The following is a 17816-nucleotide window of genomic DNA, read 5'->3' as shown; positions in this document are numbered from 1 at the left end:
AAAACTACTTTTATTTCACAATAGATTACGTAGGTAGTTGTTCAATAAATTTCCAAAACTAATAGCATTCATATTTCAAAAACACAACACTAATATTAAACCGGCCTACACCAGCAAAAAAGTTTCTGACTACTTTAGCAACAAAAATGCTTGAAAGTATTTGACGCAAATGTTATTTAAAAATAAACCTGCTCTCCAGATCAGAACATCTCTTACATTGGAGAAACATCACGGCAAATATTCCGACAAATAACAGACCACTGCGGAACAGATAAAAACAGCGCAATATTTGAACATCTTTTTAATTGCACATCCTGTCAAAACTCTGACATATTTCAAAAAATTTTAAAGTTTTAAAACGATGTAAGAAAAGCGAACTCTACAGCCTGGAATCAATATTGATTGAGGAAGTGCGACCTAATTTAAATACGCAAATAGCATTAAAATATAGAAAAGCAAAATTATTAACAATCTATTAATAAACATATTATTACTTTTAGTTTTACTTGCTAAATCTCTAAATTTTGTATTTATTTAAATTTATTCATACGTCATGATTTAAAGTTATTTTTAAGCTGTTCACTAACCAATTTTTTTTTCAAAAATTCATTTAACATTTATCACTTGAGAATGAAACTCGTATAGTTTTGAAAAGTTTTGTGTAATAAACTGTAAAACTAAATTAATAATCTATTATTAATAAGTTGCAAATGGTACATAAATAACATATTTATTAAAAAAAAAAGTTCGAACCATGCAAAAGTGGCCTTTAGTGCAAAATTATCATTTAATGCATATTTAACACCTTCTTGCAAAAACTCAAGTTTTGTCAGCTATGATCAATTTTAGTCAAGGTTCACAAAATATTTAACAGTAGTTTGAAGTATTAAACTTAAAGCACTACTATGCTATCATAGGTCAACAGGACTAACAAGGAAAATATAAAGACAAATGTGTATTAGATGTAGTGATGTATTTACCACCTGAAGTTGTTTGTTCAAACTTACACGGTAAATTTATATCTAAATCAAATTTTCATCTTAAAATTTTAGCTTGTTTAGCCCTGAACGAAAAAAATAACTAAGTAATTTTAAATGTCATATTTAACCTTAAAGCATGTGAACTTTTACCTATTTCAAAAGTTGTTTCTTTTACGTTAAAATGCATTTAAAACAATTTTTTATTATTTAGAAGTACAATCTAAGCACATCTGTTGTAAATTAAACACTACGTTAAGATTTTGTTTGATTATACTAAATTGTTATTATCTTTGTACTTGTTTTGTTTCAGATATTTTAATTGTTTTAAAACTCACTTAATTACGTTGTTTATTACGTCGTTGATTATTTATTAATGACGTTATTCAATCTTCAATGCTAGGACGTTTAAAACAAACATGAGTATTTATATACATAAAGTATTTTTAAAATATATGAAGATACTTAAAATGCAAGTTCATAAACCATCCGTTAAAAATATAAGTCTCAATCCTTCACAAAAAACTTATTAATTTAGAAGTATTGTTAAAACTTAAACTGTTTTCCACTGGATCTCGATTTTAAAATCAGGATCTTTACGTTTCTGATCTCAAACTTAAATAAACATCCGGCCACGCATATAAAAAGCTTTGCAGGATCTGAACAAATTGAATAAACTTGAGACATTACAATCTAATAATTTATAATTACAATCCTGGTTCGATTGGATTTCAGGCAAGCAATGGCCGGACCCTACAAATGGATCAGTAATGTTTATACATTAGTTCAGCTTGTTTGAAGTCTCCATATAGATTGTTATAAATTTCACAAACTTATTATTAGTTTTTTAAAAGCAAACTCTTATCGGAAAAATTAAGAATTTAGTTTATTTGGGTTTTGCAAACTATTTTCATAAACTTCCCCCTGTTGAACAACATTAAACAGCAAATTTACTAGAATTATTTTAATGAACAAGGTTTAAAAAACTACCCTTAAATACGCACAAGATTTTTGCTTTTATTTTACTCTTCACCATTAACTACAGAATATCTAGTACAACAGAACAAATAATTCAGAACAGTAGAACAGACAAATATACTTTCAACTGTACATCTGAATACATGAATAATAATAGTTATGTAAATACAAATTAAAACACATTTTTTTATTAAGCACCAAAGTTTATTAAGAATAGAAAGCACACGATTGGTCAGAAAAATATAACATGATTTATATATAATAACAAAGTTGTACCAAAAATATAAAAATTTCATTAAAAAGTTGACACATATAGTCTTATGTAGAAATAATTAAATTGTCTGGAAATAAATTGTGCAAGTAATTCAATATATATATATATATATATATGAACTAAAGTTGCTTCAAATTATAATACATACTATTACAAATGTCATGATATAATATAGACTTCTTATATAGCTTCAGAATGATTTTCAAATACATAAAATATGTTTTAACACTGTTTTAAGTATAAGAAAATTGTAATAAAAATAGGCAGAATAGTTTAAGTCTAGCTAAAAATTTTAAATTTAAAAGGTCAAATTTAATTATAAATATAGCGATTATTTATTATAAATAAAACTATTTTTTACACTCAAAAGTATAAATTAGATGAACAAAATTAGGTGGACAACACAATTGTAGCTTATTTCTTCTGGCTATTTTTTCTCAGACACAAAAATCAATTTCGGTAAAAATAGTTTCCAAAATAAAACATTTAATATATGTTGAAAAAGTAGTTTAATAAGCAAACCCGCTTAAGCAATGCCGAGAAAACAACCAAAAAGTATATCATTTTTGTGATAAAAATTATAAACTAGATAAAACTAAAAGATGGATTTTAAATATTGTAAACACATAAATTGTAATATAAAAATAAGATTATAACAAAGACAAGAGCAAACATATAGAAAAATATATTTATGTGCTGAAGACCACAAACTGAGACAACTTGTTAATAGGTGCACTTTAAAAAAACAAATTCGCTATAAAAATAAAAACAAGCTAATACCGTTTGTGTGTCAAAAATCAACCAATTATAAAAAGTGCTTTCAAAACCTAACTACTTTAACAAAATTACTCTAAAGACGAAAGCAAGCAAATAAGATATATCATTAAGTGCTCTAGAGACAAAAACTATACAATACTAAAGTAGGGGTGTACAAATATATTTCACATTTAAACATATGAGATGAAACTTAAAAGGTGCACATTATCTCTCATATTAAGCATAACAAGCGCATGTTATCTCCAAACTTATTATTCAAACATATTCAGGCTGCTGCGGTGATTCCTGTCTCTCATACACTGTAGCCTTCATCAAGCTGGGCCTGGTCACCTTCAACCTGACAATACGTTGATCCTTCACCAACTTCTTCTTCGCCTGGTTCTGAGTGGCAAACGTCAAATCGTACCCGTTTACCTGTTTTGAAAATAAAATCAATTATCTGTTTATCCAGTTAAACTATTCATTACAATCCGCTGGCTTTACACAATTGTACCGTTTACTGCAGTAAGGGAATCCCTAATTTAGATTTGTTGGCTTTATACAGTTCAACTATTCATTACAATCGGCGGGCTTTACACAGTAGGGGAAAACGTAATTTAGATAATAGTTTGTAGGTTACCATGTCAAGTAATTAGTACTAACCTCATTGCTAGTGTTAGAACAGTATTCAGTTTATGAATATGTATAAATATTTATAAACTGAATATGATATATATTTAGCTGTTTAATTTTTATTGCATAATATATATTTTAAGTATAAGATGTAACGTTATAAGGCGTTAAATCCTGGAGATCCTGATAAGCTAAGCTTATCGGAATGTATATCACAGATGTTCTTGTGCTAAAACTTTATTTCAACTAACGGCGTTTCACTGCTCTCAAATAAATTTAAGAACAGATCTACGGAGTCTCAAAAAGCTCTAAGAATAGGAGCTTTCTTAGAGCTTTTTGAGACTCCGTAGATCTGTTCTTAAATTTATTTGAGAGCAGTGAAACGCCGTTAGTTGAAATAAAGTTTTAGCACAAGAACATCTGTGATATATTTTAAGTATTAATAATTTACATAAAGCATAACTAGTGACTAAAAATGATGCTTGTTACTTGTTATACGCATGAGTACTTACGTAGTTAATTGCATGTAGTTAGATGTTAGTTTTCTTGTTTAGTAGACACGTAGCTTGGTACGTAGCTGTGAACATATGATATTTATAGAACTTTGAAGCTGATATTAACTTGAAAAAAAGTTGCAGCAATTTTAATTGTTTGACAGAACTTTTGATTAAAGGTATTTTGTTTATCTAAAATTAAAAGAAAAAATTTTAAACTATAAAAGTTATAAAAAGTAAAATTTAAAAGAAACTAAAAGGATGTAAAATTATGAAATATATGTATCTGCTACCATATAGTGTAATAAAACGGCTATATAGCTGTAATTTATAACAATTGTTGGTAGAACGTATACTTAAATATTAAAATATATATTCAGAATAAAATGGATAACTCGGAAAAAAACCTTTGATATTATTTGGAACCGTATTTACTTAATATAATTAGTTATACCTAATATAATTATTTGTTTTAAATTTACAACCTTCCCGTAAAAAGACCATTTCTGTTTTCTAAAAATTCCCTATAAATCTTAGTTTTTACATTTTTTCCAAAGCTCAATATATTAAGGCCAAAGGGGGGGGGTAGAAGCCATTTTTTGACCAAAAATAACATATAGACTTATATTATAGTAAATTTCATAATCTTTCAGATGCTTTTTTTAGATTTTAAAAATATTAAGTAACTTTTTTTTTATGACCGTTATATAAAGGGTATATAAAGGGTAACTTTAAAGCCGTTTTTCTTGAGTTTTTAAAAACGGGTTTTAAAATTTATCTTCTCCTTCATTTTTCAAGCAATCTTCTTCAAATTTTCAGGAAATGTTCCTTACATTATGAGAAAAAAACTTTATTTGTGAATTTTAATAATTTTAAAAAAATAAAAATTTTATGACAAAAAAAAAAAAGAGTGATTTTTTATCAAAAAAAAGGTATTTTTACTTGAAATTTTTTAAAGTCACAAATAACGTTTTTTTGTTATTGTTATAAAGAATAGACTGTGAAAGTTTGAAGAAGATTACTTAAAAAATGAAGGAGGAGATAGATTTTGAATGCATTAGTCTTTTTTCGCCGTTTTAGTTTTTCCTTCCCCATAAGGAACCTGTTATGCGGCCCGACTTTGGCCGGTCATATTTCAAAAACTAGTTCGAATTTTTAAAAACGGTAAAAAGCAACTTGAAGCTTAGTAAAAAACTCTATAAAATAAGATCATCTTGTAAAAAACATGGCCTACCCCCCTATGGCCTTAAATGCTTAGTAAATAGATTATCAAAATATATAAAAATCTATAGTTAATTAATTATTTAAACTAAACTTACCTAAATTTCATTTTAAACTAATTTAACTTAAAAATTTAACTTTTGTAAACTACATATTAATTAAAACTCATATTTCAAATATAAATTTTATTTTCCTTTATGTGTGTATTTTTATTTTCAAATTCATCGCTCTGTTTACTTTTGTTTTCAGCTTTTTTTAGCGTCCGATGAACTGCTCTGCAGGGAAACGGCATAACGCAATAAAAGTTTAACAATAAATTTATGTAATTATTTTTTTACCTGAAGTATTTTATCTCCAACTCTTAATCCTTGCCTGTCAGCCGGACCATCTTGAGTCACTCTGGTCACAAATATTCCCTAGAAAAATATAAATATTGTAAACAAGTATTCCCTAATAAACATCAATAATAGAAAAAACAATCTCTGTTAATTAATAAAAACTTCAAAATAAGTATTTCTAAAAAATAGGTTTAAGTATAAACTATATATAGTAGCTATGTTACAAAGAATGCAACTTACTAAAACAAGACTTATTTGACTATATAAGACGTAAACTTATTCAAAAACATTATTATTAGCTTAAGTTATAACTTACTTTATAAAATAGAACGAATTATAATAAAAGTTTGAAATTTTTATGAAAATAACTAACTGTTTTAATTTAAAACATTAAAATATTTTTGTAGTAGCGTCAAAAAACAATTATTACACTAGTTTTTGTAAAACCAACATACTTAAGCGTTTAGTTTTACTTGTTTACTTAATTAAATACACACCCACAAGCTCTCGTCCAATAAGTCAAACTTCAAAAACTATTTACTTACTTATGTGACATTAATGAACTCAAAACGGTAAAAGTAATTATTTTTTCTTTTTGTTTTTAAAAGCAAGTTATTTAAAGGACTACACAAATGTGCTATTTTATTTAAGATTAATAAATCTGTAATGGTGTAGTTTAAACAACATTTGCAAAATAATTATCGGTGATGATAAACCTTTATTTCGTTTTTATAAACAAGCTAACATAATCACTCTAATAGAATTGAAAATTAGTTTTACTTCACTACTATAGAATAAACAGACTTAAATAAAAAGTTTAAGTTAATAAATAAACAACACTATCATTAGAACTTAAAACAAATTATTATGAGTATAATATTTTTAAACATATATTAACAACTATTTGCAATTAACAAACAACCACAATATCTTAAGTTAAGAATGGTTTTAAAATAATATTTTAAATTGTAGTTGATATAATAGAGAATATACAAACTGACAATATCTCCAGGGTATAATGATTGTTATCACAATTTAAAAACAACTAACAAGAAATATTAAAAATAACAATATCTCCAAAGCAGAACACATTTAATGATAAAAAAATAATAAAAGATTATAAATACTTACTGTATCTCCAGGACAAAATGGATTTTTACTGGCGTCTTGATCAATACCACCACCAATAGCAAATCCAAGTATCAAATTTCCATTTAATACATCTTTCACTATCTCTATGCATTGCTGTTACAATATTACTTTTCTTAATTAAATAGTTATCAAAACAATATCAAGTTTCTAATTAATACGTCTTTAACTATTTCTATGCATTGCAGTAAAAGTAGGTTTAATATTTTATTCAACTTTTTATCTATCTAATAATAATAAAACCTCCATTTTACACTACTTCTATGATTAGCTGTTTTTACCTTCATTTAATATATTTAAACATTTAAGTATACGCGCTTACAACTTTAGAACTAAAGCTAAAGGTCAATTAAAACAACATTAAAATTCATATTTTATTTCTGAATCTTAATATAGTAATGATCATTACACGGGTGTAAGACACGAGATTTATTATTTTATAATGTATTACAATACAAGGTTTCTACCAAAATCTTTCTTAGTTTTGCAACAAGTTTTTTGAAAAGAAAAATAGAATGAATAAAAAATACTTTAACTAGATGAGAATCGTTTTGTAACACTTTGATGAACTTTTTATAAAAGCAAAACCACGTTCTATAATAAATTATGGATTAGCAAACGTTTTTCCTATAAAAACTCTTCATAAAAATTAAGTTGAGAATTATAAGTGTCTGATTTAAAACCAAAGTAATACAAAAACCATATTAAAAAATAAAACTCACACAAACGACTCCTTCTTCTGGAATATTCATGCTCATTATTGTTGAAATTTTATAAAACAAATTAATAAGGTTTCTGGAAAAATGATGTCAAGTAATTACACAACAAACTGTACAAAAAATAAAATATACAAAACGAAATTGGAAAATAAAGTAACAATTTAAATATTGTGCAATAAAAACAAAAAAGTATTTTAAAAAACCGTCAATTTATTGCTCTATTTGCTTTAAACAAACAAAAAACGTAATAAAGTTATAATGAGGTCATAATTACTGTACAAAATTATTTATTTGGTCACAATCAATTTAAAAAGTATGTACACTGCAAGAATTTAATTTATTTATATTGCATCTTTAAAACATTTAGTTTATGGTTCAACTTTAATTAAATGTTTTAGAACTTTAAAAATAAACACCACAATAATAACAGCACCTATAAAAAATAAAGGATGTGACTAATTAGGAAACGAAATACACTTATATAAGAAAATAAAGTATAACAAAATTAAGTCAAGAGCAATTTATAAACTGAGTATTTCTAACAAAAATATTTTTTTAATTAACACAATCATGTTTAATTTAAAATCATAAAGTTAGTAACAAACCTTTTCTTTTAAAGAAACAATTTCTAAAACACTATAAAAATATTGTGGGTATATAGTATATTAATAATAGTAAAAAAAATATGGAAATTTATTAATTAAGACTAATAATAATTTTGTAAACAGACTAGTTTTATTTAATTAACTATGTCACATTAAAAATGATTATTCTAGCTTTAAAAAGAGTATTAAAAAATTGTATAATAAATATTCCATTTAAAAATAAGCTTCACTCAAGCAGAAAATGCACAAATGAAAATTTATCAATTTAAAGATAAAAAATAAAACTAAAAAAACTTTGTTTTATACAAAACCAAATTGATAAGATTTGTTCAGTTTCAAACTTGATAAAAACTTTAAAATTAGTTTTATTTGCAACTTTAATAAAGAATTATAAAAGCTATAGATAAGATTCATAACCTTTTAAATATATACATCAGTTAATAGGTAGTCTGCAAATCATACGAGCAGTAAAACTATTTGGATTTATAATGTAGTTAGCTACTTTAAAGTATATATGTAAAAGATGTTTAATAAACAACAGATATGATGATTTGTGACAAACCACACAACTGTTTAGCAATAAAGAAGTAGTTATTCATTTCCTCAGATGAAAGGACAGACATGAAAAATTCATGAAGCAACGGATATGTGCCTGTAGTACAAACACCTCAATCTGGTCCTGGCGTCAACCACTGCTTCCCTCTCATCGTGTATCGACAGGCTCAATGCTTCGTTCTTCAGTTTGATGTCCTTGTTCCTCATCAACAGCTCGTTTCTCAACTCGATCAATCTCTTTATGTCTTCATCTTCACTTATAACATCAGCTGAATATTTAACAGATGGTTATTTTGATAAAAACTTTAACTTTTGTAACGGAGTTTTATACAAGTTTATAAGTCTGACTAATGTTTATTTATCAGACAATTTAGACTGTTTAATAAAAACTTTTTTATTATTTAAAAGGCGGTGATCTTATTGTAAGTATTTAAATTTATTCATGCTTAAATTTTGTTTAAAGTCAAAACAGTTCAACAGTTGTTAATAAAAGTATCAATAAGATGATCTTTCAATTAAAAATTTCGAATTAATTTATTATTCGTCACCCTGATTCATAAAATAAGTAGACGAACAAACAACTAACAACTTGTTTCTTGTGAAACGGAACTTGTGTCTTCCTCTTGTATCTGTTCCTGCTTCAACTGCTTCAATATTTCACTCAACTTTAATATTTCGTTTTCCTCTTGTTCGATCTCATCATTCAACTCCTGCTGCATGCTGAGCAGTTCTTCCCTCTCAACCAACGCTTCACGCTCGTTTTCAAGAAGTAGTTGGATTATTTCAGGATCGTTTTCTTCAGAGTTGTCTATTTCATCAGTTATTGACACCTCTGGTTTGATCAAAATGTTTTGTATTGATTTGTTGAGCATAAAAACTACAAGTAGTTGTTTAAAAAATATTTTAACTTGCTTGTTCAAAAACACCATTAGTCAAAACTTAATTAAAACTTTAATTAAACATTAACGAGACATATTATATCAGGTTTTCTCAAGTATAAAATAGCACTGTAAAAAACTCGTTTTTACAATTATAACTTCAAAAAAAATAAACGAATAAAATTAGGGAAGAATTATAAAACGTATTCTTATTTTATTAAGTAACCATTGTTAATGTCTTCCATTTCAACCGACTGGTCATCACCAACCACTTGCTCAACTTCACCTTTATTAACATTTTCATCTACAACTTCTTTCTTTTCAACCTTCTTGATCATGGGGCTTTGTTGCTTCTTGATACTGGGACTGCCATGCTTTTTCTTCCTCTCCCAGTGTCAAATTGTTGAGTTTCTGGTGACTCCTCTTCTTATCGATGTTCTTCTTCATTCGCTTGAGTTGGGTCAGTATCCTTTGCACTTCCCACAATCGCTCGTCTTTTGACTTGTTGTCGCAACCCGGCTCCCACTTGTTTGTGCAATCTGGTAGAAATGAATGGTATATTTATTCTTTAGTTTAATCGTTTTATTTTAATCAAAAATTATTATCACAATCTGCTGGTGTAACATAGAAACAAGTAGTGGCGTCACTAATTTCTTTTATTTTAGACAATTTAATAAGTAGGATACAATTGATAAACTAATTTATCAAAAATAGAACTTCAACATGTTCTATGAAAATTAATCTAAGTTTTAAAATTTTAGATAGTCATTCTGTAATCTGTTTTCTTTTTATGCAATAAAAAACAACTAGTACAAGCAAACTATACTTTTATTTTCACACGTAAGTTATGATATATGTAGTTAATTACCTGTTCAATACGAATTCCTGCCTTTCAATTTCATTTGTTATGCTTTCGTAGTCAGTTGGAAACTTTGGTGTGTTCTGGTAGTCAGGCCACCGCATTGGCTTGATCAGTTTCTTTATTTGAACATCCCTGGAAATCAAAACAAAAATTAAATTATACTAAATTTAAAACAGTTAAATATATATCTAGCAAGTACGTGTGAACTGAAAAGATTATTTAATTATAAAACAAAATCAGATTTATAACTGTTTATATACTAAATTGCTATTAGTATTTTATATGGCTGGACTGTTAATGTTCCAAAGCTTATTAATATAATACATTTATTTAAACCAAACAATCTCCTTAAACATATCAATACAGGAAAGAATTTTAAGAAAAAATTCAACCTAAAAATATCTTTCCAGTAGGTGAACAACACATTCAGAACTCTGTGACTGATCTGCAAAGTGGGACTCAGCACAATGGATATGTTCTGTATATTCATCTTACTCAGTTGCTCGTTCCTAATTATTCTGCTGAAATGAACCACCAGCCAACTAATTAATATTCTGTTGCAAGCTGGCAGCTTGCTTATCATTTCCTTGCACGCCTGAGTAGAGATAATGATAAAAATAACTATAGAAATATTATGACCTGTTCATTTGCTGAGTATTTTCTGAGGTAGGTTTTAGTTTAAGTGAATGTAAATTACTATTAGTTAAGAATTTTATAGAAAAAGGACTGAAAATATTAAATTTTGCCACAATTAAATGATTTTTTTGACTTTAAGAATTTTATCCTAAAAAAAAGTAGCACAGTTTAGAGTGTTTTCAAACAAGAATAGCTTGAATGAACAGCTTTTCACAGTGTAAATAAAGTCTTTTTTTTGCAGTAGTACTCTTTCAATCATACCTGTATCTTTTCCTGCTTGGAGGATCTGCTGCAGGCGTCTTCGAAATCAGGTAACAATTTAGAAGTTAACACATGGTCGGGTAATTCCCTCAAATAAGACTTCAGCACACTTGCTACCACGTGAGGGTCGTATTTTGTAAGTTGTGGTGATTCTTCTCTGAAATTTCATAATTTTAACGGTGATTGATGCTTTAATTTTAAACTTATGATAAATGAGTAAGTAAAAATTTTAGCTGATTCAAAGAAAATTTACGCATAATATCTATGCAACATTGATATGGACCTTATCTATTTAGAGACATATTTAGAAAAACAATCTTAAGTTTAACTATGTATTAAAATTTAGAGCTTAAATTAACACATTTTACAAACTGTATATGCTAGCCTACATTTTTCTTAACACTTTTACTGTTCGTATACTGTTAACAAAACTCATATGTATTTTGAATAATTATAAGAATATTTTCATCCACACCTGTTGTACTTTTTTATAAGTTCCTCCACAACAGACTTCACACCAGACACCCGATAAATACCTTCTCTCGAAAAGCCTCTCGTTTCAATGTCCTCAATACATTCCCTCACTATACCCGGCAACAGCACTTTGTCATGGTAGCAAGTTCTTTCTACAGCTTCCTCTAAAGGAAGGCCGAATATTGGTGATAGGACTTCACATTCAGTTACGTTGCTTGACACTGAGTGTTTCTTACTTTTGTCTATTATAAAAATATAATTTAATAAAATCAAATAAATATATAACTAACAACTTATAAATCCTGTCTTATTTGGTAAAAATATTAATAAAAATAAATACAACACATGTCTTTTTTATTTACAATACTTTAACTGACATCAAAAGCCTTTGATAATTATGTTTCTCTTTGTAATGCCCATTAAATATAAACGGACCATTTAACTATTGTGTTTAAATTATTATCTAGTTCAATCTTGGTGGGACAAATACACAATAGCTACTTTATGTAAAACATCTAGACTTATAAAGTTACTTCTAATCAATCACAACAAAAAATGTATTTATATCATCAAGCTTTTTTCTAAACAATTAAAAATTAAAACTCAACAACAACTATTGTTACTTGTGCCAACTTACTTTTATCTTTCTTGTCCTTCTGCGACACCTTCAAATCCCTCGGCAAGCTTGATGCCTTCTTTCTCTTCTCCTTATTAATCTTATCCTCCAACGCCACGGAAGCTCCCTGATCCGTCCTCTCACCTCTGTCAGTCCTCCGCATTCCCTTGGGCTTGCTGAAGGAAGGCTTCTTGAAAAGCTTGGACTTCCTGCTTGTTGTTGTGTTGGGGGGCGAGGTGCTCATCTCCGACACGCTCCTCTCAACGAGCTTGTGCGTGTTCGCAGGCTCATTTTTGATTTTCTTTTTCTGGGTCGAAGCCTTGCTTGCGTCAGCCATTTGTGTGTTTGAATTTAATTAATAGTACAGTTTTTTGTGTCTAAATCATTTTGATTTTATTTCTTATGTTTTTTATTTGTAAATAGTTTTGAAAAAAAAAAATTTTTGTTCAGAGTTGCCAGACATTTTTGACAAAATTTTTCTAGGTTTACAAATTTATTCAAGTTTTTTAAAAATACACACTTTTGGGTCTATTTCAGTTGATAGTTAAGTTTAAGGTAAGAAACTGTGTTAAATGTATAAAAACATTGAAAAGATACTCTGAAGCTACTTTAAATGTGTTTTGTAAATAAAAAATGTTTGATGATAAAAACTTTTTATTTATACGATAGATTTTTTGTGTCAAATTGAAATTAACTACTGAACATGTCAAAATTGTTGAAAATTCCTTTTTTTTTCTAAATTACTAAGTTCCAGGTATTTCAAGGTCTTTTAGCCTAAACTGTCAAATTCCAGGTTTTTCTAGGTTTTTAGGTTTTTTGGCAACTTGTTTGTTTGAACAAAAAATATTTACATTTATAATGCTTACTTTGAATTGATTGCTATTTAGTAAGCTATTTGCTTCAACTTTAGGATAAATATATTTTCAAGAAAATTTTTTTTTTGTCTTTAAAACTTGGCCTTCTATAAGAGACATAATAACTTTTATAATATGATCCCTCATATCTCAAAACCTAATTTCAATAAAAAAAAACCAAAAATTAGATCAACATATAAAAAGGTGCCTCACCAACTTTATACACTTGAAAAAATATGTAGTTTGTATATTTCAATGCAATATACTCACAAAATTGTCTTTATGTACAAATCAAAAAAGTTTACACAACTATCAATTTAACATAAATGAAGATCATCATTTAAGCTATTTTATAACAGTTAAGTTGATATTTGAGAAAAAACGCAACTTTCTCTCTTTTTTTTAATTTATAATAAAACTCAACCTGTTTTTTTCAATTTTAAACCAAAAATAATGTTGTTAATAAAAAGAACAAAGTATTTTTTTTAATGATCATAAACATTTTTAAATATTAAGCAAGCCTGAATTACCAGAGACATTAAAAAGGGTACTTTAAACAGATCTTCATTTATTTTAGAAATTAAAATTTACTGTGTGTTTTTTGCATTATTTGAACATTTGTGGCAACAAATATTTTTAAGATTAAAAAAATAAAAAAGTTTTGATCAAAAAGAATAAAAGCTTATTTTTCTTATTCATTTGAATTAAAAAACATATCTTCCAGCCAAATGTTTTAAATGTAAAACTTTCAAAAAAAATTTATAAAAATGTTAAGGTAATAGTACTATGTGAAATAATACTATTTTGCTTTACTAGTGTCTTCCAAAATGATCCTATGAAAATTTCAAACATTGATAACTTACATCTGAAAATTGTTTCAAGTTCTTTATTAACAGTAAAAAATAGTTTCTTAGTTTGTAAAGTAATAGATAAAAAACTACTTCAAAAGTTCAAAAAAAAAATTATGTACTGGTATGCCTTTATTTCAATTATCCATTAGAATTAAAAAAATCTTGTATTCGCATATTTATGTAGTTATTGAATACTAAATTTTCATTATATAGGGTGGCGCAACAGGTTTTTTAGAAACCTTTTCCAGACTTTCTGATTTTCTTCAAGGGTTTTAAAAGTTTATATTTTATTGTTTCTTTATAGTTAAATATCAATTTTCAAGTTTTAAATATTTTAAATTTATGAAAAAATACTACACACAATGTTAATTTAAACATATTTAAATTAGGGTTTAAATAATTTTTATTATTTTTTTTATTTTATATGTTATCTCAAATCCATTACTTTTATTTATTTTTTCTTCTTATTAGTACATATTTTGAAAAAAAGGTGTTATAGGTCTAATTACTAAGATTACAATGATTTTTTTAATTAAAAAATACAAAAATATTAAAGTATTTTTTTTTAGTTTTAAATTTAGTACAAATGACCATTATTTGAAACTTATTTAGCCATATCTAAAAACTTTGATAATTTTGCCAAGAAATAGTTTTAGTTATTAATAAGACCAACAAGAGCTTTTTTTATTTGTTTCAACTTTTTAATACTTTTTGAGTGGTGACCCTTGAAACGTTTCTTAAAATTTAAATTGTCTGAAATTATTTTAAGCTTAAATGGCCAACCTGATATAAACAGTTTTTGACAAATTTTCTCTAGGTTTTCAAATTTCTTTCAGGTTATTAAATATACACGTTTTGGGATCTATTTTAGTTGAAATAAGTTTAAGGTAAAAAAACTGTGTTCAATAGAATAACGGCATTGAAATGATATCTTAAAGCTTTTTAAAATATATTTTTCAATAAAAAATTTTGATCATCAAAAAAAATTTTGTGATTTATTTTTTGTTTCAAATCAAAATTTTACTACTTAACATGTAAAAGTTGTTTAGAATTCTTTACTTTTACCTGGTTTTTGTTAGAAATTATAGGTTTTTTTTTCAAAACTTTTAAGTTCCAAGTTTTTTTCAGGTGTCTTTAGCCTAAAATATCAAACTCAAAGTTTTACCAGGATTTAAGGTTTTTTTGAAAACACTGTATAAAATTTTGATGAGTTGTCATAACTATACTTGATATATTTGTAGTCTTACCTCAAATTGTCTATGAGGGCTTCTTCACTTTTCTTGTAATTTATTTAAACAATTCCATCTGTACATGTATATTATAGATCAAGTATTTGTACTAAATTATTTATTTAATATTTGTACTAAATTAAAGTTTTAAAAATACAATTATATATATTTTAATTTCAAAACAAAATTAAAAATGTGGTAAAACATAAATGGCATAAAAATTGTCCAACTGCAACCAACCAAGAAATCAATTAGATAACTAAATAATTTCACATTAATAAAACACAATTGTGTAAATTAAGCTCAAAAATATCATAAAAAGTTTGTTATAAGTTAGTAACCAACAGTCTAATAATAATTTACAATTGACATTTAAAACTGTTTATTTCAAACTAGGAATTAAATTGTTCTACGTCAATTAGTGTAAATTAAAACACTAAAATAGAGTTCAGTCAGTTCTATTCATTCATGATAGCCATCTGAAACTGCTTCTTCACCAATTTCTCCACCAGCTGATTGTCTGCCTCGTTCTTCTCAATATCTTCGTACGGGGTCCATGTCATGTCAAACTCCAACTTGTATGCGGCCAGAAAAGTGTGGGGACAACTTGCACCCCACTCTTCCGGGCCCAGCATTGACAAGTATGTGCTTTCATTAGGGCGCCTGTAGAGGTAGTATATCTTTCCTGGGAGCTTCTTGAAGTTGCATGCGGCATGATGCAGCTCAGCATCACGTTTAGACTCTTCCAATACTCTAGCGGCTTGCTGCTGAAGACTCCTCATCTGGTCAAGTATTGATCTAAGCTTGCCTAGATGCAGCAGATTTGATTGAGGCATCACACAGTGCCAATCTGCTCTGCAAGTTCAACAAGGTCCTCTTTGCAGTTGACCTTGGAGCCCTCAACAAGTTTGGGTTTGCTGGAGGAGGTGGCCTCAATGAGGGACACCGCCTTGCTGCTGCTCTTGTTGGACATCATTTTGTATTATTTGTATATTTTATCTGAAATTAAGAAAATGTATAGTAAGTTTGATAAAAAAAAGTACTCATTTTACACAGCCTTGCAAGAGCTTTTGCTAAATACTATTTTTGAAAAGATTTTATTTCCCTTAAATAAATAAATAATATAATGATACTGACATGTAAATAAAACTTTTAACAGTTTCAATTTCTACCATAAAATAATATCAATTTGTTTATTTATCATGTATTCTGATCAAAACTATAGGAGGATTAAGCCATGTTTTTTATAAGTTGATCTTATTTTATTGAGTTGTTTCTAAGCTTCAAGATGCTTTTTGTTGTTTGAAAATTTGATTTATTTCTTGAGATATGACCAGTCAAAGTCGGGTGCATAATATTAATAGGTTCCCTGTGGGAAAACTAAACTAGCAAAATAAGACTATTTTATTTAAAAACTTTTACAGATTACAAGCACTCTTCTTCAAACTTTTACAGATTAATCTTTATACAATAACAAAATAAAATGTCACTTTGGATTTAAAAATTTTTCTGTAAAATCTTTTATTTTTTAGAAAAAAAAAACCTGTTTTTTTTAATTTTTACATAAATTTTCCTTTATCAAATTACTAAAATTCATAAGTAACATTTTTTAATGTAAGGAACATTCCTAAAAATTTGAAGAATATTGCTTGAAAAATGAAGGAGGAAATATGTTTTTAGTGGTTTTTAAAATTTCTGAGAAAATTGACCCTGAAAAATTTGCGGTCCATACGTTTGTATAAGAAACTTTTTACAAAAAATAAAACCTTTCAAAAGTTAAATGATATTTCTGAATTCTATAAAAACTGGCATGTAGTTTGTAAAAGCTTTCATATTAAAGTAAAGTTAATTTTTGTAAAACAAGTGTTATTAGGTCAAGTGAATAGCACAGTTAAATAAATTTTGCTGGGACAAATTAATGTTAAAATTTCTGCTTATTATTTGTACTCTTACACAAGTAAAACAGAATTTAATCAGAACATTTACTTACAGAGTTGCCAAATGTTTTTTGGCAAATTTTCTCCAGGTTTTAAAAGTACACTTGTTTGGTTTACACTTTTACACTTAGTACACTTACACTTAGACACTTTTAGTTTAAGTTTAATTTAAGGTAAGTAATAGCAAATAGTGAAAACATTGAAATATACTGTGAAGCTACTTTAAATGTGTTTTATACAAAATTGTTTGAGTAAAATTGAAATTTTACTACTTAACATGAATAAAACTGTTATAAATTCAAGGTTTTTTTCCAGGTTTTCCTAGTATTTTTATTCAAAATTCCAGGTTTTTCCAGCTTTTTTTTCAAAATTTCTTAAAATCTAGGTTGAAGTCCTGTGGTGAACAACGATCTTGACTTAATAACATACTTAAACAAAATTTAAACCAAAATGATTAATAATTTGATGTGTTTTAATATTTCATGCTTATATTAATGTCACTACACTTTATCTATTTTT

At 26.9% G+C, this 17816-nt stretch overlaps 1 protein-coding gene and 2 pseudogenes across 1 annotated transcript; all 3 read right to left on the bottom strand.

Annotated features, from left to right (window-relative positions):
• Positions 1-2745: 2745 nt before the first annotated feature.
• LOC145845751 (tax1-binding protein 3-like) lies at positions 2746-7611 on the bottom strand. Its single transcript, XM_082952818.1, has 4 exons — positions 7543-7611; positions 6803-6916; positions 5672-5749; positions 2746-3420 (listed from the first exon to the last, which is right to left on the bottom strand). Exons 1-4 carry the CDS (start codon positions 7576-7578, stop codon positions 3262-3264), a joined length of 387 nt encoding a protein of 128 aa, XP_082808944.1. The 5' UTR covers positions 7579-7611; the 3' UTR covers positions 2746-3261.
• A 1163-nt stretch (positions 7612-8774) lies between these two features.
• On the bottom strand, positions 8775-12763 carry LOC145845752 (uncharacterized; annotated as a pseudogene).
• A 3011-nt stretch (positions 12764-15774) lies between these two features.
• On the bottom strand, positions 15775-16336 carry LOC145845750 (uncharacterized protein C1orf50 homolog pseudogene; annotated as a pseudogene).
• Positions 16337-17816: the final 1480 nt, after the last annotated feature.

This window comes from Thalia democratica, unplaced genomic scaffold (genome assembly GCF_965202585.1).
Source record: "Thalia democratica unplaced genomic scaffold, ktThaDemo2.hap1.1 HAP1_SCAFFOLD_167, whole genome shotgun sequence".
Classification (NCBI taxonomy): Eukaryota; Metazoa; Chordata; class Thaliacea; order Salpida; family Salpidae; genus Thalia; species Thalia democratica.
This window is presented reverse-complemented; position numbering and strand designations above follow the sequence as displayed.